The 27,812-nt window shown below is 44.5% G+C and overlaps 1 protein-coding gene and 1 pseudogene across 3 annotated transcripts; both read right to left on the bottom strand.

The window, feature by feature from the left end:
* Positions 1-4,050: 4,050 nt before the first annotated feature.
* Positions 4,051-5,171, bottom strand: LOC125162133 (peptidyl-prolyl cis-trans isomerase A-like; annotated as a pseudogene).
* A 1,006-nt stretch (positions 5,172-6,177) lies between these two features.
* Positions 6,178-19,593, bottom strand: LOC125161538 (eppin-like). 3 transcript variants are annotated; one of them, XM_047851211.1, is made up of 6 exons: positions 19,260-19,554; positions 17,436-17,567; positions 13,651-13,818; positions 9,168-9,299; positions 7,366-7,533; positions 6,178-6,480 (listed from the first exon to the last, which is right to left on the bottom strand). In XM_047851211.1, coding segments are annotated over exons 1-6 (687 nt in total). In that variant the 5' UTR covers positions 19,345-19,554; the 3' UTR covers positions 6,178-6,478. The 3 variants fall into 3 exon arrangements, with proteins under 3 accessions (XP_047707167.1, XP_047707168.1, XP_047707169.1); XM_047851212.1 differs by lacking the exon at positions 17,436-17,567 and having other exon boundaries at positions 19,260-19,593; XM_047851213.1 differs by lacking the exons at positions 6,178-6,480; positions 7,366-7,533; positions 9,168-9,299 and adding an exon at positions 12,869-13,181 and having other exon boundaries at positions 19,260-19,536.
* Between the last annotated feature and the right edge of the window lie 8,219 nt (positions 19,594-27,812).

Here is a 27,812-nt window from a genome sequence, read left to right as displayed (position 1 = left end):
CCTTAGGTGATCCACTTCAGGAGGGGCCCTGTGGCAGCGGGAGGGAGTCAGATCCGCTGCCGGAGGTTTGGCTCCGCTGAAGCGCAGAGTTGGGTGTTTGCGCGGAGAGAGTAAGTTCCCTGGCAGGAACCGGTTCCCTTTGGGATTTCGGCTGGGGGATGGGCGGGGGAGATGGCGCTGGCGAGCGCCTTTGTTCCCCACCAAACTGAGCTCTGTTGTCAGGGGGCTCAGCAGCTCTCCCTCCCTTTGTCCTCCAGCCTTCCCGCTTTCCGAGCAGGGCTGTTAACTTATGACCTCCCAGACGCTAAGTCGCGCTTGCTGTCGGAACACAGTCCGTCAGGCCCCTCCGCTTTTGCAAGCCCGACTCGGGGGCTCTGCTTGGCCGGCGAGCCGCCCCTCCGCCCCGGCTCCCTCCCGCCAGTCTGTGGAGCGCGCACCGCCTCGCCGCCCTTCCTACCCTCTTCCGTGGGCCTCTCGTCTGCGTTTGGCTCCGGCGACTCCGTTCTGCTAATCCTCTGGCGGTTTTCTGGGTTATTTAGGCAGGTGTAGATGGAATCTAAGTGATCAGCAGGACGTGCGGTGAGCCCAGCGTCCTCCTAAGCCGCCATCTTGCCGCAACCCCTCCTCTATCAGCATTTCTAATTGCAAATGCAACTCTGGTTATTTTGAGCAGGAAGGAAATTTATTTTTAAAAAATTGGGGTAGTTCACAGGATCACCATCAGGACTGGAAAATAAGACTAGGAGAATGGCTGGGAACAAGGAAGGCTGCAAAGTTGAAGCCACAGTGAACAGAACACTGAGCCCCATCAATGCCATCACCATCATCCCTGCCAGTACTGCTCCCAGAAAAAGTGTGAGGCTGTCTGTTGTCACTGTTGCCATCAGAACGAATTCTCCATTGGCCTTGCTTCCTTGCCTACTGGCTCCTAGTTCAGTGTCTGCTCAATGTGGGAGTGTCTGATTGGCTGAGCCCACGATAAGTGCCTACTTCGTAGCTGCAAGAGAGGCTTCAAGGGAGAGTGCCTATGCTAGTAACTACCTACTGTCTCTCACCTGTAAGCCCATCCTTTCACACTCTTCTCTGTGATGCAGCCAGTGGGACTGTGAAAACTGAGTTTTCCCTCATTCTTTTGCCAGTTGCGTCTAGTTAGACTCTGCGTGGGAGACACATAGAAGAAATTGAGGGGAAAAAGTAAAATGAGGGGAGATGAGGCAGCAGAAAGAGACATCAAAGAATCAATCACAATTGAAAATAGAACTACCCTAAGAACCAGCCATTGTACTACTAGGTATCTATCCAAAGGATGCAAAGATGCAGACCTGAAGGGGCACATGCACTCCAATGTTTATAGCAGTGCTATCCACAAGAGCCAAATTATGGACAGAACCCAAATGTCCATTGACTGATGAATGGATACAAAAGAAGTGGTATATATACACACAATAGAATACTACTCAGCGATCAAAAATAATGAAATCTTGCCATTTGCAATGACGTGGATGGAACTGGAGTGTATTATGCTAAATGAAATAAGCCAATCAGAGAAACAGTTATCATGTGATTTCACTCATATGTGGAATTTGAGAAACTCAGCAGATAAGTATAGGGGAAGGGAAGGAAAAATAAGATAAAAATAGAGATAAGGCAAACCATAAGAGACTCTTAAATACAGAGAATAAAGTGAGGGTTTCTGGGGTGGGGGCCTGGATTAAATGGGTGATGGGCATTAAAGAGGGCACTTTTTGGGATGAGCACTGGGTGTCATATGTAGGAGATGAATCACTGGTTTCTACTCCTGAAGTCACGAGTACACTGTATGTTAGCTAACTTGAAAATAAATTTTTTAAACAAACAAACAAATAAATAAATAAATTTTACCTGGTTTAAAAAAAAGAAAGAAAGAAATGAGGGGAAATGGGATTTTTCTTCCTGTTTCTGGCTCCAGTCAGCATGTCTCCAACAGCAAAAAACAGTTACACCTCCAGCTTCTGGATCCTTTTGGCAGTTTTCAAGCCACATGTATTGCACCTCCCCAGACACGCCAGCACCAGCTGGATGCACCTCCCAACCCAGTGGGCCCAGCACTATCTGAGGTTCCCCTCGGAGGTCTGAACGCCAGTCACAGTGCATTTTAGGAGACTGAGTCCCAGCCACACAGCCCCCATCTCTCTGTCCTGCCAGAGGCGTGAGCTCCAGCTGTGCCTGGGCCCCTTTTATGAGCGCCTAGGTCTGAGATTCCCAAATAATTTATTCTCTCAAATCTTGGAGTCATGGACGCACTCCCTACCACTGCCAGTGCTCGTATAACCAATTCTCAGCATTAAATCCTCTCTGTTTGAGATACTGAGTATAGTTTCTGTGACCTTTACTGAACCTTGACTGATAGGGAGTCTAGCTCTTTCAACTTTTATAGTGGAATTCTGGTTTTACCTCATATCAAGACTCCCTGTAGGGACTTCCTCAACTGTAGGAATGGGATTAAGATGTAGGAATGCTGACAAAGAGCCATTATACACATCCTGATTTCCAACTAGGCCATAAAATCTGGCAACACCTTGTTACTCTTCAAACCTGGATTTTAACTTCAGTTTTGCTATTGATTTGCTGTGAGGTCTTGGGCGAGTCTATTTCCTACTAGAAGCTTCCATTTGTACACGTGTAAAAATAAAAAGGAAAGTTATTGGGGCTGCGGAACTCAACATTTCCTGAGTTTCCAAATCATCTCCAGCTTCCTCTGGGCATTTCTGGCTCTGGAGACAGCTTCCAAGAGAGAATAAGGAGAGGGAAGATAAGGGGTCCTGGGTCTGCATGACACCATGAGAAACACTCGAAGATTCTATTTGAGGTGTCCTCCGGGTTCTAATGGGCAGAGTAATGAGAAAATAGTTGATAACAAAAAAACACAGCATCTTCCACTGAGGACCTTGTAAGGTAGAGTGTTCCCTCCGCTCAGCCCCTGAGGGCTTTGAGTTCATTCCTGAGGACAGCAGGTGAGCAGACACTGTCAACTGCAAAGCACACTCTGGCCATTTCCAAGAACTGCTCTGGTCCATGGACCTTCTAGGGCAGAATTATTTTGTTCCAGTCATTCATGTATGTAAACGTAATCAAGAACTGAGAGGTACTAATGGGATGGACAAACTTCAGGTCCTTATCAGATTTGGCTGGGTACCTGAACAGCCATAGTTCTTCAAATTGAGAAGTACTCTTTGACATTATTAATCCATCACCTTCGACTCATGGACAGGAAATTGAGGTCCTGAGAGGAGCATACCTCCACCCTACCCTGTCTCAACCAGGTCATACATTCAACCAGGGGCAAAGTTGGGATTTGTATTTGGATATGTTTATTCCAAGATAAGTGTTCTTCCCACAGGATGTCAACCAGTGATGACTTGAAAATTTGGTCTGAATCATAAAGATGCATAAAGACGGGTTTCCCAGGAAAGGAGACTAACTCTCACAGATGTGTGCAGGCAAGGGCCACGTAAATGTGGGAGATGCCACACCCAGGAGCCATTTGGCTAGATGGTCACTCTGCAGAACTGCCAGATTAGCAGGGCTTGGGGGTCTTCCACACAATCTTTCCCCAATGCTCCCACTTTTAATGATTCTAACATTCATCTAATGATTTTAATATTTTCTCCTGATCTCCTTCTGTAAAAGGAGCAAGCACCAAGATACTTCTTAAGCCTTTTTCCCGCCCCCTATCAGTGGATTGGCCCTTAACTATCATCCAATCCACAAATTCTGAAACTTTAAAATCACTTGGCACTACTTGTTAAAAATGCATATTTATGGTGTCTTGAGGACCCAGTTTTTATTTTGTTGTTGTTGTTGTTGTTTAGTTTTTATTTCATAATCACAAAGTTAACTCTGCAATCCAGCTAGACTTGGAGGAGAGTAAGGAAAATACGGAACCCATAGAACTGCAACAAAAGAACAAAAAGCTTATAGGATATTTCAAGAAGATGGGGGTGAGGGGATGCTCTCCTGATCTAAAGAAGGGATGGTCTGGTAGTTAAGATAAAACACAAGTCAAATTTATTAGATTTGTCCCCAGTCAGCAACAGTGACCTTCTTGCTGTTTGTGCCATTCCTGGGCCTAAAGCGCCCCATGGCTTTCACAATGTTCATGCCTTCTTTCACCTTGCCAAAGATCACATGCTTGCCATCTAACCACCCAGTCTTGGCAGTGCAGATGGAAAACTGGGTATTGTTTGTGTTGGGTCCAGCATTTGCCACGGATGAGATGCCAGGGCCTGTGTGCTTCAGGATGAAATTCTAACCATCAGATTTCTCCCCTTATAGACAGACTAGCTGCCAGTGCCATTATGGCATGTGAAGTAAAGTCTCCACCCTGGCCAATAGTCCCAAAATAATCCAGTGAAAGAAGAAAACTTGATCACCTATTTTTTTCCTCCCCAGTGTTCAGAGCACAAAAGTTCTCTGCTATCTTTGGTACTGTGTCTGCAAACAGTTGGAAGGACATGTGGCCCAAAGGGTTGCATTCCACCTTGATATCGAAGAACACGGTGGGGTCAATTGTGGCTGGATGGTGTCTGCAAGGCCTGAAGGAGCTGTATTTTAGACAGCCCCTGCCCACCCCAAATGACCTAATGTAAGTGTTTGTCAATATCATTTTCAGAAATACCCAACAGTTTAACCAGCCCTTTTTATTTTTTATTTTTATTTTTTTAAATTTTTTTTTCAACATTTTTATTTATTTTTGGGACAGAGAGAGACAGAGCATGAACGGGGGAGGGGCAGAGAGAGAGGGAGACACAGAATCGGAAACAGGCTCCAGGCTCCGAGCCATCAGCCCAGAGCCTGACGCGGGGCTCGAACTCACAGACCGCAAGATCATGACCTGGCTGAAGTCGGACGCTTAACCGACTGCGCCACCCAGGCGCCCCAACCAGCCCTTTTTAAAGAAGGTGAAACTGAGGGATGTGGAGAGGAAAGGAATTACTGAACAGTAAGTGGACCCCAGACTTTCATTAGAGCCTCTTGATTCAAGTTGTACAAAACAATGCACTTACTCAAAAGATACATCCAGGTTTTGGTGTGCAGTGGTGGCCAAACCTCCTGCTGTGGGGCTCAATCCTCAAGCCTGGCACCTTCTTATCTTGCCCAGTCCTTTGGGGACCCCTGTCCTTCTTCCCCATGCCTTTCCTCTCCCCCATCCCTCCCCTCCTTATCCTTCCTCCTCCTTCTACTTCCTTTCCATATGTTCCAGTTATCTACCTATTGCAGCGAACGAAATTTCCCAAAACATTTTCTATTTCTCACTATTTTGTGGGTGGGTACTTTGGGAGGGAATCAGCCCAGTGGTGCTCTCCTCGGGTGTTCACCTGGTTGCAGCCAGATATCTGCTGGGACCACAATCACCTGAAGCTCTACTTGGTGAAAGCTCATTCATGTGGCTGGGATGTGACACTGATTCTCAGGTAGAGCTTTTCTGGGGCTTTCGGCCAGAGTGTATGATTGGGCCTCCCCAGCATGGTTGTCTCAGAGTAGCTGACCCTCTTACATGGAAGCTGCTTCACACACACCCCCAACAAGCATCCAGAGAGGATCGAGAGCACTTTTCCTGGCCTATCTTTGGAAGTCACACAGCATCATCTGGCTTTACTCTCCTGGTCAAAACAGTCCCAGCATTTGCCTGGACTCAAAGGGACAGGATGTGGACTCTACCTCTAGACTGAAGTATGTGAAAGAATTGTGAGTCCCTGCTTTCAAACTGTGTCTTTCCCTCCTTCATCCCTCCTCTCTTCCTCCTTCCTCTGCATCTTTTCTTTGCTTTCCCTAAGTCTTCCTCTCATGCCTCTCCCCAATTACCTTCTATTTGTAGTGACTGTGCTGGACTCTGGAACTGTATCCTTTATTGAAAGCTCAGGGAACAAGTCTATGAGCCTTTTTGGAGATGGATCTACCATGAAGTTGATGGAGCTCAAGCCTCATGATCCCTCATCTGAGCAAACCTACTTCCATTCCTAAGCATCTTATGACAATTTTACCAGGGCCACAGGGTCACCAGAGTTCTCATTTTTCAGGATTTCCATACTCTCTCTTTCTTTTGGTGTTCCTGGAGGACCCAATGACTTCTTGTTCTCCTAACACTGCACAGGAGTAGATGTGAATTATTTATTCTCACAGACACCAGACCTCACAGAAAACTTTATTAGGGAAACTGGTGGCTTCCGGAGGATACATGGGGGCCCCGAGAGTTGAAGAGATAGGATCTCACACTGAGAAAGGGCCAAAGGGTAAAGGGCATTATGTTTGGAAAGAAGCTGAGCTGCAGGAAAGAGAGTAAGCAAACGCGGGGGTTCGGTTTTGGAGCAGCCAATGTCTTGGCAGCTGAGGAAGCCAATAAGAAGCATCAGTCAGGCACACATGGAGAGAGCCCTGGATTACAACCAAGTTCTGGAGGTTGTTCTACTTCTCTTTATCCTGCCCAGGGAGTTGGTGACTCTGCAAGATAACAGAATAGAAAAGGATGAGATGCTTGGGCCATACTCACCTTAGGAACTAAATCCTATAGTTAATGGAGAGAAGGAGATGGGGTCATATTTACATCTTTTCACAGGAAGAGAAAGCAGAAGTGGAGTGATTTTGGGGCTTGTAGGGTGATCATGTGCTCCGTCTTTTCCTGTCAAGACCCAGTTTAAGCCTGTTGTCCCAATGTAGTAACGAATGGCATCCCCTTTCACTGTCAAATTTCTCTGTTTGGTCAATAAAGCATGTGGTTGTCCTAGCTATAATCACCTTAAAAAGGAAAATGAAGGGGCGCCTGGGTGGCACAGTCGGTTAAGCGTCCGACTTCAGCCGGGTCACGATCTCGCGGTCCGGGACTTCGAGCCCCGCGTCAGGCTCTGGGCTGATGGCTCAGAGCCTGGAGCCTGTTTCTGATTCTGTGTCTCCCTCTCTCTCCGCCCCTCCCCCGTTCATGCTCTGTCTCTCTCTGTCCCAAAAATAAGTAAACGTTGAAAAAAAAATTAAAAAAAAAAAAGGAAAATGAAGAGGACGGGTGATGGTGCATGGTGGCCAGCCCTGGGCTCTGGGCTGGTTCACTGGGCCTCCTTCTGACATGGTCTTGGGCACTCCACCACTTGTGCTTCCACTTTCTGCACCCCGTCTCCATCTCCTACTTGCCAACTTCCCTTCGACTACTGCTTCTATTCCCACCTTCTCTTTCCCAAAACGTCCTCTATTTACCCTTTGCAAGGTGCATTCTTATCTCATGATTGGACTGATTCTGTCAGCTCCAGGCCTGCCAACTTCCTGGAATGGACCAGTTAACACCCAGACCTCCCACTGGTGCAAGTGAGCTTGGGAGATGGGACCCCTGGGACTTACACACATCTGGGCAGATGGACCTGCAGACAGCTTCAGACTGGAAGTTGTTGTTGTTTCCAGCACAACCACCATAGGTGAATTTGGAGCAACGTTTGGTTTCCTTGTTGTACCACCAGCGTGGAATGAGGGCGAGGCAGAGGCCAACTTCCTTGGGCAAACTGCATACGTCTGCAGGGAGATTGCAGAGCAGTACTCTTTGGGTTCTGCCTTGCTAGAGAATATTCCAGGCTTGTGGATAGGCTTGGAACAATGTAAGGCATGATATTTTTAGAGCTACATGAACATGCTAAAAAATATTATGCTGCTATACTCCTCCATCCTTTTGCACATGCCTGGAGTGTCCATCCCTCTTTTGCTTACTAGGTGCAATCTTATTCATTCCTCAAAACCATCCCTAGACATCAAACTCTTTGATGTCTTTCCTGGCCCTATTCCTCACTCTTTGCTTTTCTTTATTGCTTTTTTTTAATTTAAATTTTTGCTCCTCTTGTTTTCAATCTTGCACACATATTGATCACTTCTGTGTAATTATTTGTTCATATTTTCTGACTCCTCCATCAGAATGTGAGGTTTGCACCTTATGTTATTTTGGCACACCAGTTCCTAGCAGATAATTTGGCACTGAGAGGATGCTTTAGGAATATATATCTTGCACTTCAAGAAATACTTATTGAGTAACCATTTTGTTCACAATACTACAAAGTACAAATAGAGTTCTTTAGAACCTCATCGTCTAAAGCATAACAACAACAGTATTTATTAAAGTTCTTAGCACTTGACACATATTAACCTATGACTTTATGAGGTAGGTCCTCTTATGGTCCTCATTTTGCAGATGAGGAAACTGAGGCTCATAGAGGCTAAGTAACTTCCCTAAGGAAGATGACATAGGGATTTGAACATAAATACTCTATTGCTTGTAGGATCAAGACAAGATCCCTTAGTCTGGCTGGCAAAAACCAACGTTGTCAGAGTCTTGCCTACCTAGCCTGGCTTTACCATCCTCATATTTCTCTCTCTTATCATGGGCACGCTTGCTCTCTGGTCTCTAGACTTTCTAGACTTGAGCATGCTATCTCCTCACACAGGACCTTCGCACATACTATTACCTGTGCCTGAAAGCTATTCCCTCCAATTTTTGCCTACTTACAACCCATCTTTCTGATCTTATATCTTGGATCTTTTACCACGAAAACCTTCTTGCTTCCCTGGATTATATTGAGTAAGCAGAGACCATCATGGGTGTAAGAGGCACCAGCAAATACTTGTTGAAAGAAAGAAAGAATGAATGAATAGTCCTTGATGGTCCTCTTTAGAGCTCAATCATATGGGCACGGCAGAAAAAGTGTAGGAGGTCAAAGATGGTTAGGGAAGGCATCCTGGATTTATATAGACAAAGAGGCCTGGAAAGATACTTGTTTCTTAGAGCTATCATATCTCCTGATGCCATGTTGGCATTTGATAGGACCTCCGTGGTTCCTTGACATCTCAGAGGATCGCAGAAGAATAGCCAAGAGACCATGTGGTCTAATGCCTATATCTTTCTTACACATGGGGAAACTAAGGCCCATAAAGGAAAATCTCTGTTACTCACACCACATACCTAAATAGGGGAGAAAAGAAATAAACTCCATCCCAGTCCAGCACTGCTAGGATTTGTGTCAGGCAGAAGATGCATCCAGACTCTTGGTCAGAGACCAGCCATCATTCAAGGGGAGGGGTCCAGCAATGCCAGTGCTGATGGGCAGAGAGTGCGGGTCAGGAGTGAGGGCACCGGATAGTTCAGGGAGTTTGTGTGTTACCTTCATCGGGGTCTACACATTTCTTTGCACAGTTAAACTTGCAACACTTCATCTTCCCCGAGCAACGTTTTTTCCTCCCACAGTGGTCGATTTCTTTGAAACTGCATGGTGGTTTGTTTTCGGGACACTTCTCTGAGGGAGAAAACAAGGGAAGAAGGGAGGCCAGAACCCTCCATTGCCAGGCCCAGAGCACCACTGCAGAGTTAGAGAAGCCTTTTTTCACTTCATCGTCCCCAGAAGGTAGTGACCTTTAGATAGCACAGGATTTTCACACCACTGTCCCCACTCCCAACCCGATAACGACTCACCATGTAGTACCTACACCCAGCCCTACCCCCAACCCCACCACTCATAGGATGCTCTCCACTAGGACTACTCTGGTCACTTGGCTTTCTTGTATTTGGATGTTCCCTGGGCGGGGGCAAGAGTGCTGTAGCTCCTCCAGGTGACTGAGATCTCCATTTGTGGAGTCAAGTGGCTGGACTTTGAATTCTGTGCAACCCTTAGTATGACAGGCATCATCTCTGGACCTTGCCTCTTTCATCTGCCTATAGAGTTGGTTTGAGGATTAGGCGACAAATCTTGTAAGCCATCGTCAAGCTGCCTGGGGCGTAATAATGATAACTAATATTAATGAGATGCTTACTGTGCCCTTGTTCTTTTCTCCTTAATTCTCATGACACCTCTATGGGTGAGTCCTATCAATATCCACATTTTATAAACAGAGGAATCTGGAGCACAGGCAGGTTATGTGAACCTTTCCAAGGTCACACACAGCTACTGAAGAGAGGAACCAGGATTTGAACCTGCAATGTATGGCTTCACTGCTGAGTGCTCAGTGTATTTTAGCTGCTACTTAAGGGATCTTCATATTTCCGCATTTCAAGGGACTTCCAGAGACCATTCCTTACTCCAAAAGCAAGGACCTTCTGGGGATGTGGGTATGGGGAGACTTTTGGGGCTGCAACTGGGAGATTTAAAGCTGCTAAGGGTGGTGCTGGGGGGGGGGAATCTTTCTTATAGGAAAGGTCCATAAGGTTCCAGCACCTTTTTAGTCCATCTTATGGCCCCCTGGTCTAGAAGGAATCCCTCTCATAATGACAGTGGGGAGTCCGTTGCTACAGACTCAGGTCCCTGTGCTCATGGAATGCATCTGACCAGGAGTTTGGGGTCTGAGAGCAGGACTGAGAATATCTCCCATTTCTCCTGCCCAGGGTCCCAGGCTGAAGGTGGAAGTGCTCCTCCTCTGTAGAATTCTTTGTTTCTCCCTCCCAGAAACTTCCATTTTTCCGCTGGGAGGGCTAGTCCCTGATACTTACTGCCAAGCAACCCCTCAACCAGCTCAGGCTCCTGAACTCTCCCCAGGAGGATGAATAGTACCAGGACTGGCACAAGTCCCAAGGGCCCCATTTTAAGAGCTACTGGCCTGGCTGCTGGCACGAAAATTAGGAACTGCTCCGCAGTAGCTCCTGCTTCTGATCTTTGGCTGTGCTGCCACAGGAGCCACACTTCCTGTGCCGGGGAACGCCAAGTCCCCGAGGCCACCGGTGGGAGTAGCTGGCACCCACAGCACCAACCCTGGGGGAAGGAACTCTTGAAAAGCAGCTCCTACTCCTCAGCTCGCTGCGGCTCTCTGGCTCTCTGGTCAACCAGGGAGAGAGGCAAAGATTGTCTGGGACTTCTAGACTCCCTTGGAGAAAGGGAAGTTCAATTCCAGCATCTTCCATTTTCCAGTGGAGTTTAGAGATCAAGAATATTCCAGTTTTCTTTCCAGTCTTACCCTTCTCCTGACATGTCTATTTGTCTCCTTATTTTTCTCACACTTTATTTTTCTTCTTTCTTTTTTTTTTTTTACATATTTTCCTTACATATATGTATTTATTTTTGAGAGACAGAGAGAGCGAGACAGAGCACAAGCGGGGGATGGGCAGAAAGAGAAGGAGACACAGAATCTGAAGCAGGCTCTAGGTTGTCAGCACAGAGCCCGACGCAGGGCTCGAACTCACAAACCACGAGATCATGACCCAAGCTGAAGCTGGACACTCAACCAACTGAGCCACCCAGGTGCTCCTATTTTTCTTCTTTCTGTGCTTCCTCCTTTTGCTGTGTGCCTGCCTTTTTCTCTTTTCCTGTGAGTCTCCCTCCGGGTCTCTTTCTCCCTGCCCTTCATTTCCCTTCTGTCCTTCTCCTTTTTCTTCTTTTTGGGCCATCCCTTTTCTTTAACCATCGTCAAAAAGTAAAGGTATTACCATGTGTAGCATGTGGGGAAGGAGACAGGTTTATCTCAGGTTGGACCAAATCTTCAAAAAGTATTTGTCAAGATCATGCTGCTTTGAGAGCAGGAGAGGATGCCAGCACTAACAGAAAGCCTCTATTATTGGGTGCAATTTGGAATGGTTGATGCAGGAGGGAAAGAATAACTATCAGTTATGACATCAGAACCAGCAGCTATGGGGCGTGAAGATTCTTCCACTGGGTTCTCCAACTTAAGGTTTGAAGGTTTAATAAGGCATGTTCTTGGCTTGCCTCTGATTTCACCTGTAGCTACAGGAGACAGACCTGGTGCACATTTTTGTTTTTCCTAACCCACTTTTAGAAAAATTGAGGTGGGATTCACATCAGATAAGATTAACCATTTTTAAGAGGACAGATCAGTGGCTTTTTAGTACCTTCACAATGTTCTGTAACCACCACCGTTGTTAGTTCCAAAATATTTTTATCACTCCAAAAGAAGGCACCTTGCTGCCTCAATTGGAAGAGCATGTGACTCTTGATCTCGGGGTTGTGAGTTCAAGCCCCACGTCAGGTGTAAAGATTACTTAAATAAACGAAACTTAAAAAACGAAAGCAAAAACAAAAGAAAACCTTATACCTATAGCAGTTGCTATTTCCCCCCAGCCCAATCCCATCCCTGGCAACCACTAACCTACTTTCAATTGCTATGGATCTACCTATTCTGGATACTTCATAAAAATGGATTCATACTGTAGGTGACCTTTTGTGTATGACTTTTTTTGCTTAGAGTAACGTTTTCGGTTTTTGTGGCATATGTTAGTGTTTTGCTCCTTTTGTGGCCGAATGACACCCAATGCTTAGAGACAGCTTCCAACTTCAAGTGTCAGAGTCTCTACTTCTGTGCTATGGGTTTTCTCTGGCTCCCTGACATCTTGCTAAGCTTGCATGTGGAACAGTCTGGAAGAGCAAGGGCTTTAATACCCCCAGGCATCCAGGAAGGAATGGGAATCAATGAATAAATGACACAACTGCCCCGTCACTGGAGACGAATGCAGACATTTGGACGCATGTGTTACAGCATTCCTTAGAAGGCCCCTGGGAGAATAAGCTGCAGTTTCCCCCCACAGTAACCAGCTTATAGTCGACTCCTCTCTTGCCTGTATCATTTACCCGATCCCCACCTTGTGTGTCTTGAGAGATCTCCCAAGTAAACTGCTTTCACGCATGTCCTTGTCCCAGGATTAGTTTCTGGGGGATCCAAACTAAGGCAATGCCCAAAGACCTTTGTCTTAAAAGGGTCTTACAATTTTTTGAAGAAACAGAGGAGGACAATGTCCCTGGAGCTCTCAGCTCTCGAGAGCTGACTGTTTCCCCTCCCTTTCATTGTGTCACAAGAGGCCTCAGTGACCCTTTATTCTCGGCAAAGTGTAATGTACCAACGGATGTGGATTATTCAGCCTCAGAGGCACAGGACTACACAAAGTACTTTATTGGGGTAAATTGGGAGCTATGCAGGGGGCTCTAGACATTGGACATAAAGAAAAGAAGCATAGAGATGGGTCAAAACAGAATGATGCCATGATTAAGAGTCTGAGATAGAGGAAGGCGAATGCAGATCCTGGGGCTCCGTAAGGGGAAGAGCTGAGGTCTTGGAATGTGAGAGGAGAACAGTGGAAACCAGCGTGGACCATTGGTCGGGCACACAGACAGAGCCTTGGATCAGGAGCCAAATCCTGGTGGTTGTCCAGGTACATCCTTAATGCAATGAGGATTATAAGCCTGGAGAGAATGTAGGACAGGACCAGTTAAGCACTTGGGCTCAGCTTATCTTCAGAACAAGTCTTGAAGTTATGCTCGTTTATCTTTGCACAGCAGATTAAAACAAAGTGGGTTTGCTTTGGGGAGCTATGGCTTCCTCCTTAAAAGTGGAATTGGATGTGGTTGGGAGCAGATTGCTGGCAATCCAGCACTAATCTGGACATCTTGTGACCTCTCTGAAGTTGGTCTCTGGGATTTCATCATGTCTGCATCCTCCTTCCATCCCTCATACTTGCCAGCTTTGATTCATGACCATGTCCCTTCCCAAACTCAATTCCCAGAAAGCTGCTATCCAACCCTCTGCCAGGTGCATACTTACCCCCCAAGTGGAGCTGGCTCTGCCAAGGACTTAACCAACCCTGAACAAAGCAACCAACACCCAGACCTTTCAGCATGGCCCTAATGAGGTTGGGAAGCCCTAGGGACTCACGTTTTTTGGAGCACATGTTCTGGCACATGTCTTTGGTTTGGAAGTTGTTATTGTTTCCTTTGCAGCCACCATAGATGAACCTGGAGCAGGTACCCTTTTCCTTGTCATACCACCAACGATGAAAAAAGGCCATGCAGGGGCCAGTTTCTTTGGGCATATCACATATGTCTGTAGGGAGACCCCAGAGTTGAGAAATAAGAGTCCCCACCCCTCAAAAAAGGAGCTGTTATTGTTACCTCTGGACACCACCAGAGATGAAACTGAGCAGGCTCCTTTCACCTTTTCACACCTCAGGAGCCCAGACCCATTGTTATATTGTGCACATTGTAGGGAGACCCCAGAGTGGAGCTGTTTGGGTGTCTGCATCCCCGGAGAACATCGGTCTCTCCCATTCCTTCTGGTCACTGTCCCTGTTGTCTTCCTGAGAGTGAGGAGACTAATTTGAAGGCTCTGCTCCCAAATCAGTGTGTGTATTGACCTCCCACATTACCTGTCTTGTCCTTGACTTCCTCTTCTGTACAATGGGAATGCAAAATCTCACCCTGCTTGTGGCACAGAGCCATCCCGAGGTACAAGTGAGACTGCCTTCATGGCACTCGAGGTTGTGAACTCCTTGATTATATCTGAATGTGCAGCTTCTAGCAGTGCCTGGCATAGAGTAGCTGCTCAGTAAATACATCCTGAATGGATTAAAGATATGGAAGTGCCTTGGAAATGGCAAATTATAAACCACATACTCTGCCCCCTAAACCATGCCAGGAAGAGAGAATATGGGATCATGAGTAAAGGGGAAGTCCACTCAGGGAAGCCAGGGACTAGTATTTTAGATGGTCCAGCACCTTTCTTCCCTCAGTTAGCTTCAGTCCTGTTATGGGTTGGATTGTGTCTCTCCCTACTCACCCCGGCCCCATTTGTATGTTGAATCTTAATCCTCAGGATTTCAGAATGTGACCCTATTTGGAAATAGAGTTGTGGCAAATGTAATTAGTTCAGATGAGTTATACTGGGGTAGGATGCATCCCTAATCCAACAGGGCTGGTTTCTTTATAGAAAGGGGAAATTTGGACACACACACACACACACACACACACACACAGAGAGAGAGAGAGAGAGAGAGAGAGAGAGAGAGAGAGAGAGAGAGATATGAAGCTGAAGGCAGAAGTCTACAAGCTCAGGATTGCCAAATATTGCCAGCAAACCATCAGGAATTAGAGGAAAAGCATGGAACAGATTCTCTCCCTCACAACCTGAGAAAGAACCTGCTTTGCCAACACCTGACCTTGGACTTGTAGCCTGTAGAACTGTGAGACAATATATTGTTGTTTAAGCCACCCAGTTTGTGGTCCTTTGTTGCTGCAGCCCTAGCAAATGAATGTAGATCTGAAGTCAATGCTGAGTTCCATGAGGGAAAACTTCCTATAGCTGAACAGGAAAAGTCCTGCTGATTTTTATCCTCCTCTTAGCTCACCTCTCTGACACTCTCTTTAAATCTTGGTGTCTCATGCCTGGGCTGTTGGGATAGCCTGGAACTGATCTTCCTGGCCCTGTCTCTGGCCCTTCTAATCAGTCCTTCATTCTGCCTGCCAGAGGGAAGCACCTACTGGACCTGAAACAAAGCTGATCATGTCATTCCACAGCTAGGACCTTTACTTCATGGCAAAGTCTTCCATTGACCCACAAGCCTTTTGTAGTCTGGCTCCCGCTTGTGGTTCTGCACCACCACCTGACACCACAGTACCATTTGAGGTACATGCTCCTGCAACCTTCAACACCCCATGGTATCCCACACCTCCACACCTTTCACTTTCATTTCCTCTGTCCACCCCGCTGTTCATTAGCGACAGTCCCACTCTCCCTTCAAAACCTTCCTCAGACATCAGCTCCTCTGTGATGTCACTGACTCCAGTCTAAACCCCACACCCCCATAGCTTCCTGGACCGATCCTTCATTGTTCCACCATGCTTCTGAATCTCTTGTGCATGGTTGTCAATGGATTCCCTCCTCAGTCTTCTCCATGAGGTCATGAGCTTCCAATGGAGCAGAGATTGTGTCTGATTTCATCTTGGAGCCCCATTCCTAGCAGGTGGTCTGGCATAGAATAGGATCTTGCAGAACGTTGAGGGTAAAACAAAATGCACCCTGACCTGAACCGAATAAGCCATTCATTAAGCACCTACTATGTGCAAGATGCTTTTTAAAATAAATATTTATTTATTTTTGAGAGAGAGACAGACAGACAGAAAGTGCCAACATGAGCAGGGGAAGGGCAGAGAAAGAAGGAGACAGAGAATCCCAAGCAGGCTCCACACCATCAGCACAGAACCCCATGTGGGGCTCGAACTCATGAACCTCGAGATCGTGACCTGAGCTGAAACCAAGAGTGTGACACTCAACTCACTGAGCCACTCATGTGCCCCTCAAGATGCTTTAAGAGACAAAAGGCATGGCCTCTGCTTTTTAGGAACTCCCTAAACAAACAACTTAAGCTAATATGTGTCACTTGGCTAAATTGTGTCCAGGAATTGCTCTAAGCACTTCCTGTGCATCATCTTGTTTGATCCTCCAAATAGCCTTTAACATTGGTTCTTTTCTTATCTGGGGAAAGTGAGGAACAACAGGGGAAAGTTGTTAATTTGCCCAGGCTGGTGACAGACTAAGACTTGAACTCAGAAAACCTAGATTCAAAAACCCTCATCTTTAGGCAAATGAACAACTCACCATCCTCTTGTCCACTCTGCCCCATTGTCCATTGTCAAGTCCTGCTTACTTTACTGCCTAGACATCTTTCAAACACAGCCCACTCTTCTCCATCCCCTCAGCTACCTCTCTGGTCCAAGCTACCATATCCTCTTTTCCTGAAATCCTTCAAGACATTCTGTTTCTCCTCTGTTAGTGATAAAACCCTGATCGCATCACTGTTCACCTCAGTGGATTTTCATTGCTCTTGGGATCAAAGTGAGATGCCAGCCCACCAGACCCTATCTCACCAGATCCTTTCCCTCATGCCGTGCTCATACACATTCTTGCTGTCTGGCCTCTATAAGCCCCACCATTGAGCCTTTGTGCATGTTATTCTCTGTGCCTTGAAATCCCTCCCATCCACTCTTTGCCTAAGTTTCCTACCCATCCTTCTGAACTCAACTTCAGGTTTGCTTTCTCAGGGAAGCCTTCCTTACCTCCCTGACCACACGAGTCAAATCCCATTATGACTCTCAGAGACACTCAATACATATTTGTTAAATAAATGAGTAAATAATCTTTGATAGTCTTTTTGGAGCCCAAGAAGATGGGCATGGAGTTAAGATTGCAGGAACAAAGGAAAAACCCTCTGGTCTGCAGTAGTCAAGGGATGTTTCCTGGTGCTAAATTGAACTTAGAGAAGCAGAGAGGCAGCCCCTCAGCAACAAAAAGCTGGTAAATACCAATAGCTTACTTATCACTTGCAGCAACAATGTGCCAACAATGGCCACATGGAGACTAAGAAAATCATGAGTTAGAAATAAACAAAAAAAGAAAACCATAAGAGTGAAAGCAGCCAAGAGACTATCTGCTTCAATCCTACACTCACATTCTGTTTGGGGAAATCAAAGACCAGATTGGATGAAGATACTACCTAATGTCACACATAATATTAGGGGCAGTGATGGATGTAAATTACAGGTCTCCCCGTCCAGCAATCTTGCTGAAAGACCAGCCCTTAGTAAAGCAGGGATGATGCTACACAGGTAGGCAGAAGGTGAGGGTGTGGGCAGAGGGGCTGGTTATTCTGAGGCTCCTAGTATTACCTTGGTGGAGGTCTAAACACTTTTTTCCACAGCTGAAGATGCAACACTTCTTGTTGTCCAGACATTGTCTGTCCTTCGTACATTCATCCCTTTCTTTGAATTCACATTTCTCTTGGATTCTGGGGCATCTCCCTAAAGGAAAGGACAGTTTTACAACCGTGAATCTTAGAGGGCACAGTGTCCACTCTTCTCCCAACCCAAGGCAACTCTGTAAAGCCAGGGATGTTTGCTTTCTCTTTGCTCATCCACAGGAGTCCTTTTCCTTAGGGTGCTCTCATGTATTTCCAATCACTGCCTACACTGACTTCCCTTCTGACCACTCTCTACCTTCTTACCCCATCCCTAGTTCCACCCCTTAGCCCCATCCCCTCTAATGCAGGATTTCTCAAACTTGCCAGTCTTTATGATCATTATTTATGGGAGGAGGAGGGCTGTCCTATGGGTGTTCAGCGTCTCGGGCCCCTATCCACCAGAAGCCAATAGCACTCTCCAGTTTAACAATCAAAAATATCTGCAGATATTGCAAATGTCCCCTGGAAGGCAAAATCGCCCATTGAAATCCACTGGTCTAAATTAATCTGGTCATTTTGGCCTGGTTGAGGAGTCAGTGTTTTGGAGTTCCTCCCAGGGGCGCTATTACACAATGATTAATAACACTCACCCTGGCGTCAGAGAGTTGGGCTTTTAAATTCTACATCTTGGTTTACCACTCACCTCTCTGAACCTTGGTTTCTTCACTTGTAAACTTGTTTTAGCCTTACAAAGTTGTTGAGGAGGAAATGAGACAAAGTGCGTAAAGTTACAATCATAGGAACTGATGCATAGCAATGTTAACTAACATTTATCCACTGTTTACCATACGCCAAGGACTTTTCTGTGCATTTTAAATGCTATCTCAGGGCGCTTGGGTGTCTCAGTAGGTTAAGTGTCCAACTTTTGATTTCAGCTTAGGTCATGTTCTCACAGTTGGTGAGTTCGAGCCCTGCATCGGGATCTGTTCTGACAGTGCAGAGTCTGCTTGGGATTCTGTCTTTCCCTCTCTCTCTGTCCCTCTCCTACTCCTGTTCACACTTTCTCTCTCAAAAATAAACTTAAAAAAAATTTAAATGCTATCTCCAATAATCCTCCTAATACCTCTAAGAGGTCAGTTCTACTGACATCCACATTTTGTGCAGGAGGAGACTGAAGCACATGGAATCTAACTAACTTGCCCTAGTTTATGGCTACTGAACAGTGAAACCAGAGTTTGGACCCACCATGTCTGACTCCAGATCTCTCTAACTCCCTACTTTCTGAGTGTTGACTAAATGGTAACCAATTGTCATTATTACTCTATAGTCATGGAGGATTACTGTCTTCAGTTCAAAGAAACTTCTGGATACTGTCTTTTATCCCAAAGGTAGGGAACCCCTGGGGATGCAGGAATACTTTATAAGACTACATTTGAAAGAATCAGGAGTTGATAGAGATAATATCCTGAGAAAGGAGGCTATTTTTTGTGGGGTAAGGGGAAGATCCCCTAGACTTCCCAGATTCTTAAAGCTCCTCCCATAAATGCAAGATCCTGTGACTCTTCCTTCCACCCCCAATCAACCCTCTACTTCAAAGGGGCTGAAATTGGGGGTTGCCTCAGGTCCAGATTCTTGCATTCAGAGAGGGCATTTCCATAAAGGGGGAAATTGGAAGAAATATTCCAAATACCTCCCAACCTTGGACCAGGGCTAACATGGTGGGAAGCAACTCAAGTCTTAGCACCTGTTCCTTGTTTCATTCTCCCAGCACCCTCCCTCTCTTCAGCACGAAGGCTGAGGCCCCACTACTTACTGGGAAAGATCCAGTCACCGAAACCCTGGACATTCACTAGAAAGGCGGATAAGACCAGGATGCTCAAAAGTCTAGAAGATGCCATTCTGAAGAAGAGCTGGCCTGTTCAGTGGTTCCAGAATATGAAAATGTCTGGCCAGCCTATTTCTTCAGTAGTCAGTATCTTGGATGTGAGAACTGGAGTCAAGCCAGACACCTCTTATCCTGCTGGGAACGCCAAGTTCCTGAGATCGTCAATGTGACCAGCTGGCATCTACAGCCCACAGCTCTGGGGAAGAGTCTTTTCTTGGATGGTTCATGATGCTCAACAGCCTGGGCTAGGCTAGGCCCTCTGGTCCACCGTGGGGTGTGGGCAAAGCTTATCTCACTTTCCATGTGAACTTAGGAGTACATGCCACCATCAGGGGTCTTGATAACTTTGAGAGTTATGGAATGTCCTCATTCTCCATTCATTTTCCACTTTATCTGCACACTAACTGCTATGCCCCTTTTGTTTATCTCTGACAATGTATCTCTATGGATGTCTTGGTATCTCTTTGTTTAGATGTGCTTCTCTGTGTTGGTGTCTGCCTTATTCTCTTTTTCTGTGGGCTTCTCATGGTCTCTGTGTCTCTTTCTCCCTCTCCCACCATTTCATCCAACCTTCTCCCTTTTCTCTTTGGGTAGTTCATATTCTTTGACAAAGGCCAAAGAGTAAATATGTTACCACAGAGTGGAGTGTGAGGGAGGAGGAGCCTGCCAGCAGAATTTTCAGATACTGTTTGTCAAGGTCATATTGCTTTGAGAGCAGTGGAGAATGTCAGCAGGGCTTATAGTGAGTGTCCTCTATCTGGTGCATCTTGTTGTCTGAGGAGGAACTGTAAAATGGGGAGGCCTGCCTGAGAGACCACATCCCAGTTAAAGTGCATAGACAGTAGAGTTGCTGGCTTCTGACTGGACTGGTGAAAGGGCCCTGGAGAGAGTGCTGGAGAATTTGGCAGCATTCCTACATGGATTCCACAATGCCTGCCAGCCAGCCAGTCAGTCCCAGTAGAGGGAGAGACTCTCCTTAGAGAGTAAATGTTGTCTGTAGGGTCCCTGTTTCTTTCTTCAACTAGCTGTTGCACTTTGGGTCAAGTTGTTCTCCATTTGTCCTACATGATGGGCAGAAGCCAGACAAAGCCAGCTGTATCATCAGTGAGTGACTATATGGTCACAAAATTTAGGATCACAGACAGAGCCCCCTGTGGGAATCTGTGGTGTGTGTCTCAGCCTATTGACAGTGATATTCTCAGCTAGGAAGGCCCGAGACACTCTTGGGGGCATATTTACTCAAAGTGAGGCCCACAGGCATTCCCTTGACAGACATGCCTCCACCACCACGGGGAAGCATTGTGGTTGGACCAGCCTTTGTGGTTCTTATTGTTATCACAGGACTTACCTCTGCCACACCATCAGGGAACTTCAGAGCACACAATTTATTATTACTCACAAGCCCTGGAGGGTATATGGCATGCCAGAAGGCCACACAGAAGGTTGTGGACAAAGAGAAGGGTAGGAAGTGTGGACCTGGGGCTCTCTGCCTTTATTAGGGTCCAAGGGTGGAATGTCTAGGGTTTCATGGATTCACTTTTTATTGGCGAATTTAAAGCATATAAAAGTGGGAATCAGGGTGAGGGGAGGGAGAAGCAGGGTCACTTGGGTGGTCTGTTATCTGGGATCCTCGAGGCCTTTCCAAAGGGGGAACTTCATGGGTGAGGACAGCCTGGTTCCTTATCTAGCTGTGTTGTTAATATCTGTGTTATACAGCTGGCGCTGCATTTATTCGATATGGATGTCTTCGAAATGGATGCCTCAGCCTCAAAAGCTTAGTGTCAGGCACTTACATTAAAATTAAAAAGCTGCATATCAGGCACTTATACCACACAGTCCAATCCCATCAGTTTCTGGATCCCACTGAACCCCACAAAGGGAGCAGGGAATAGAATTTCTAATGAACCACCAAGATGTCTTGAGCAGTGCTGTCCCTCCCCTCTTATTCTATGTCCCTCCCATACTCAGACCAGGAGAGAATACAAAGCTGAACCACCTGGTGCAAGGACTCTGAGGGCACACTTCCATTTCTTCATCTTAGAGGGGTCATAAGGCCCAGAGGAGTGCAGATTATGACTCCATGTCACCGAGTGAGTGAGTGTCTGAGATAAAGGTAAGAGGGAAAGGAGTATCTGAGTTCTTGTCAGAGGTCACTATGGAACCTTCTGATATTGGTGTGAATATATCTTACTATGGAGTTGCAGGTAGGGAGGAATAGTGCACACAAAGGGGATAAAGGTGACGTCCATAGTGGGGACAGAAGCTAGGGACCCACAGAGACTAAATGTCCAAATGGCTCCCAGTGCCCCAGGGAAGGCTGAATTCTTCTCTAAATTTTCTTGAAAGTAAATGAAAACTCAGAATTTCTAGTTGTTCTATCTATTCTGCCTTGCCTAATTTCAAGTCCCACCCAAGGGTCTCACTTTTCAAGCAGATGAGATGAAATTTATGTTTATTTATTTATTTATTTATTTTTTTATTTAAAAAAAATTTTTTTTTTCAACGTTTATTTATTTTTGGGACAGAGAGAGACAGAGCATGAACGGGGGAGGGGCAGAGAGAGAGGGAGACACAGAATTGGAAACAGGCTCCAGGCTCTGAGCCATCAGCCCAGAGCCCGACGCAGGGCTCGAACTCATGGACCGTGAGATCGTGACCTGGCTGAAGTCGGACACTTAACCGACTGCGCCACCCAGGCGCCCCGAGATGAAATTTATGTTTTGGGGGCCTAGGATGAATGACCTCTTTTGCCCCTTCCTTACTCAATTTCTTGAAGAAGGCTGAGTAAGGATCCATGTGGATCTTTGCCCTCCTTCCCTTATCTCCTCCCACCGATGGTCAGTCATGGTGCCCTCCCTCTACCTCAGCCACACTTCTATTCTAGCACCAATCTGCTGGTCAGAATGAGGGACTCCAAGGGGTACCAAGGTAGATGGCCTCTACCTGGAGATTTCTGCTTGTAATTAGGCCAAGACGTTGATCAAGCTTCCTGTGCTTGGCTTTCTGTGTTGTTTTCTGTGCCTCTAAGTGTGTTACTGAGTTTCGTGTTTGTTTCCTCAAATAAACCCTGAGCTCCACTGAACAGGTCTGTGTCTAGGACCTAGTGTTTAGAACATTAATAGGGCCAGAATAAACACTCGGTGCAGACTACTGGATGAGCAAGGTAGCTATGTGGATAGATGGATGGCTCATAGTATGATGAATGGGAATACAGTTGGAAGAATACAAAGGATGGGTGAGGGTATCATGGATATTTGGGTGCATGAATGCCTGAACATGGCTGGGGGGATGAATGGCTGGGTGAATAAATGGATTGGATTGAACATAAGGATGGATAGGTTAGTAATGGGACAAATGGGTAATTGATGGAAACTCTGGCAGGTAAATGAGTGAATTGTTAGGTGGATGGAGGGGAGATGGGTGTAGAAATGATGGAGACCTATGTTGACAGGTATGAGAGAATGTGTTTGTATGAAAGATGAGTAAAGGCTAGATATAAAACAGGCAGCTGGATATGTAGAAAGAAGGTGGGTGAGAAGGGTAAGTGGGTGGATATATGAGTGAGAGAATGGGTGGAAAGATCAATAAGTTTAAAGGTATTTCAATGCAAGCTAGGTGAGCGGATGGATAGGTGGTAAATGCTTTGAATGATTGGTGGATAGTGTGGGTGGGGTGGAAACATGAGTATATTGAAGAAAACATTAAACAAAGTTAAAGACAAAAAAAGAATTATGTACAAAATCAGTTATACTACTTTAAGGTAATACATTTGAAAATAGAGAGAAAATGGATCAATTTTAGCAACATATAAAAGACCGAAATTTACGGAGGAGGAGGTAGAGAGCCTATATACACTGTAAGGTAAAGTACAAGAAAAAAATTAGTAAAAATAGGGTTGCCCAGGTGGCTCAGTTGGTTCAACACCTGACTCTTGATTTTGGTTCAGGTCATGATCTCACAGTTTGTGGGATCAAGCCCTGTGTTGGGCTCCAGGCTGAGTGTGGAGCCTGCTAGGGATTCTCCCTCTCTCTCTCTTCCTCTCTCTCTCTCTGCCTTTCCCCTGCTCGTGCTCGCTCTCTCTCTCAAAATAAAGAAATAAACATTAAAATTTATAAAAAATTATTTCAAATATACCACTATAGAAGAAACCTTACCTAGTTGCTTTTGGAGCTCAATTTTGTGTAGCCCTAAAAAATAGAGAATATTATTAAAATATTATTATGGAAATTTTTATTTAAAATATTACAGACCAGGGGCGCCTGGGTGGCACAGTCGGTTAAGTGTCCAACTTCAGCCAGGTCACGATCTCGCGGTCCGTGAGTTCGAGCCCTGCGTCAGGCTCTGGGCTGATGGCTCAGAGCCTGGAGCCTGTTTCCGATTCTGTGTCTCCCTCTCTCTCTGCCCCTCCCCCGTTCATGCTCTGTCTCGCTCTGTCCCAAAAATAAATAAAAAACGTTGAAAAAAAAATTAAAAAAATAAATAAATAAAAATAAAAATAAAATATTACAGACCATAGGTGCTGCCTGGCTGCTCAGTAGGTAGAGTGTGCAACTCTTGATTTCAGGGTCATGAATTCATGCCCCACATGTTGGGCATATATATTACTTAAAAGAAAATAAAAATAAATTGAGATATTAAAATATTACACATCATAGGAAAAATAAGTAACCTCCCAATTAGTTTTCCATGCTAGTTTGTTGAAAGTAATATGATTCCAATAGCAAAACATACAAAGGTAATAGGCCTATTTTTCTCTTGATTGTTGATGTGAAATTTCTGAATAAACTATTTGCTTAAAATACCTTCGGTGTATTAATAGAAGTATACCCTCAATATGATTAAGGTCAGTCCTGGAATGCAAGGATGGTTCAACTTATGGAAATTTAATAATACAAGTTCTTATACTAACAAATTAGAAGAGAAAATTATTACATGATTAGATGCTTAAAGTGTATTTGATAAAATTCCACAGTAATATCCAATAACAATAGTAAATGTATAAAAAGAAAACCATCCAAGTGCAGTAAAATCTATTTATCCCAAAGCTCACAACAAATGACATTTCATACTGCAGGAGACACTGATTTTAAGATAAAGAACCAGACAGGGATAGATGTTATTACCTTTATTTTCAACACTATTTCAGAGGCTCTACATGATACAAAAAGACAAGAAAACAAAGTTATGACATTGGGAAACAAAAGAGTCAAATTACTCATCATTTTCAGATATGATTATATATAAAATATAAGTAAACTCATTAAATATTGTTATACTTCTTTTTTTTCCCAACAACAATTAAAAAAAAATTTTTTTTTCAACGTTTATTTATTTTTGGGACAGAGAGAGACAGAGCATGAACGGGGGAGGGGCAGAGAGAGAGGGAGACACAGAATCGGAAACAGGCTCCAGGCTCTGAGCCATCAGCCCAGAGCCCGACGCGGGGCTCGAACTCACGGACCGTGAGATCGTGACCTGGCTGAAGTCGGACGCTTAACCGACTGCGCCACCCAGGCGCCCCATCCCAACAACAATTTTTAAAATTATCTCAAATGCTTTGTTTTAATCAAGAATATTTTCTTAGAACCTGTCGTGTTTTTTTCCATTTCATTGCTTCTAAATATACTATTGTTTTTGCTTCACAAATGATATTTCTGAATCCATTCTTCATATTTTAATCCAACCTCATTTATTTATTTGTTTTTATTTTTTTATTTAAGTCCAAGTTAGTTAACATGTAGTCTAATAATGATTTCATGAATAGAATTTAGTGATTCATCACTTACATGTAACACCCAGAGCTCATCCCAACAAGTGCTCTCCTTAAAGTCCATCACCCATTTAGCCCATCCGCCTACCCAACATCCCTCCAGCAACCCTCAGTTTCTTTTCTGTATTTAAGAGTCTCTTATGGTTTGTTTCCCTTCTCTTTTTTTTTTAATCTTATTTTTGCTTCCCTTCCTCTATGTTCATCCCTTTTGTTTCTTAAATTCCACATATGAGTGAAATCATATGATATCTTTTTCTGACTTATTTCACTTAGATTAATACACTCTAGTTCCATCACATTGTTGCAAATGGCAAGATTTCATTCTTTTTGATCACCAAGTAATATTACAGTGTGTGTGTGTGTATACACACCACTTGTATGTGTATCTATGTATACCACATCTTCTTTATCCATTCATCAGTTGGTGGACATTTGGGCTCTTTTCATAATTTGGCTATTGTTGATAGTGCTGCTATAAACATTAGGGTGCATGTGCTCCTTAGAATCAGCACTTTTGTATCCTTTGGATAAATACCTAGCAGTGCAATTGTTAGGTTGTAGGGTAGTTCTATTTTTAACTTTTTGAGGAACCCCCATATTATTTTCCAGAGTGGCTGCACCAGTTTGCATTCCCATCAGCAGTGCAAAAGAGTTCCCCTTTCTTAACATTCTCACCAACATTGGTTGTTTTCTGAGTTGTTAATGTTAGCCATTCTGACTGGTGTGAGGTGGCATCTCATTGTGGTTTTGATTTGTATTTCTCTGGTGATGAGTGATGTTGAGCATCTTTTTATGTGTCTGTTAGCCATTTGAATGTCTTCTTAAAAATTTTTTTAACGTTGATTTATTTTTGAGAGAGACAGAGACAGAATGCGAGTGGGTTAGGGGCAGAGAGAGAGGGAGACACAGAAGCAGAAGCAGGCTCCAGGCTCTGAGCTGTCAGCACAGAGCCTGACGCGGGACTCGAACTCAAGAGCTGTGAGATCATAACCTGAGCCGAAGTCAGACGCTCAACCGACCAAGCCACCCAAGCGCCCCTGAATGTCTTGTTTGGAAAAGTGTCTACTCATGTCTTCTGCCCATGTCTTAACTGGATTATTTGTTTTTTGGGGGGAGGGGTGTTGAGTTTGGTAATTTCTTTATAGATTTTGGATACTAACCCTTTACCTAATATGTCTTTTGCAAATATCTTCTCCCATTCTGTCAGTTGCCTTATAGTTTTGCTGATTGTTTCCTTCACTGTGCAGAAGCTTTTTATCTTGATGAGACACCAATAGTTCATTTTTGCTTTTGTTTCCCTTGCCTCTGAAGACATTTCAAGTAAGAAGTTGCTGCGGCTGAGGTCAAAGAATTTGCTGCCTGTGTTCTCCTCTAGGATTTTGATGGTTTCCTGTCTTAAATTTAGGTCTTTCATCCATTTGAGTTTATTTTTGTGTATGGTATAAGAAAGTGGTCCAGGTTCATTCTTCTGCATGTCTGTCCAGTTGTCCCAACACCATTTGCTGAAGAGACTGTCTTTTTTCCATTGGATATTCTTTCCTGTTTTGTCAAAGATTAGTTGGCCAGATATTTGTGGGTCCATTTCTGGATGCAAAAATTCCCAACAAGATATTACCAAACCAGGTCCAATAATACATTAAAAGAATTATTCACCACAATAAAGTGGGATTTATTCCTGGGATCCAGGGCTGGTGCCGTATCCACAAATCAATCAATGTGATACATCACATTAATAAAAGAAAGGATAAGGACTACACGATCCTTTCAATAGATACAGAAAAAGCATTTGACAAGATAGAGCATCCTTTCTTGATAAAAACCCTCAAGAAAGTAGGGATAGAAGGAACATACATCAAGATCATAAAGGCCATAAATGAAAGACCCACAGTTAATATCACCCTCAATGGGGGAAAAGGTAGAGCTTTCCCCTAAGGTCAGGAACATGATGAGGATGTCCATTCCCACCACTGTTATTCAACATAGTGTTGGAAATCCTAGCCTCAGCAATCAAACAACAAAAAGAAACAAAAGGCATCCAAATTAGCAAGGAGGAAGTCAAACCTTCATTTTTCACAGACAACATGATACTCTACATGGAAAACCCAAAGACTCTACCAAAAAACTGCTAGAACTGATTACATGAATTCAGCAAAGTTGTAGGATATAAAATCAACACACAAAAATCAGTTGCATTTATATACACCAGTAATGAAGCAGCAGAAAGAGAAATCTAGGAATCAATCCCATTTACAGTTGCACCAAAACCCATAAAATACCTAGGAATAAACCTAAGAGGTAAAAGATCTATACATGAAAAACTAGAAAGCTTATGAAAGAAATTGAAGATGCAAAATAAATAGGAAAACATTCCATGCTCTTGAGTTGGAAGAACAAATATTATTAAATTGTCAATACTACCCAAAGCAATCAACATATTCAATGCAATCTCTATCAAAATAACATCAGCATTCTTCACAGAGGTAGAACAAACAATTCTAAAATTTGTATGGAACAAGAAAAGACCCCAAATATCCAAAGTATTATTGAAGAAAACCAAAGCTGGAGGCATCGCAGTTCCAGACTTCAAGCTGTATTACAAAGCTGTAATCATCAAGACAGTATGGTATTGGCACAAAAACAGACACATAGATCAATGGAATAAAATATTGTTATACTTCTTAAGACAGCTTGGCAAGGTTTCCACTTACTAT

Source organism: Prionailurus viverrinus, chromosome A3 (assembly GCF_022837055.1).
Source record: "Prionailurus viverrinus isolate Anna chromosome A3, UM_Priviv_1.0, whole genome shotgun sequence".
NCBI lineage: Eukaryota > Metazoa > Chordata > Mammalia > Carnivora > Felidae > Prionailurus > Prionailurus viverrinus.
The sequence above is the reverse complement of the archived record's forward strand: the minus strand, read 5'-3'. Positions and strand labels throughout refer to the sequence as shown.

What these genes read in the sequence shown, in the direction of transcription:
- LOC125161538 (XM_047851211.1), bottom strand. Translation starts at nt 19,344, where the DNA reads ATGGCATCTTCTAGACTTTTGAGCATCCTGGTCTTATCCGCCTTTCTA. An exon ending in GTGTTTAGACCTCCACCAAG is followed by an intron (nt 13,819 to 17,435) that starts GTAATACTAGGA and finishes GTCTCCCTACAG; the next exon opens with ACATATGTGATATGCCCAAA. An exon ending in GAACATGTGCTCCAAAAAAC is followed by an intron (nt 9,300 to 13,650) that starts GTGAGTCCCTAG and finishes TTTCTCCCTCAG; the next exon opens with AGAAGTGTCCCGAAAACAAA.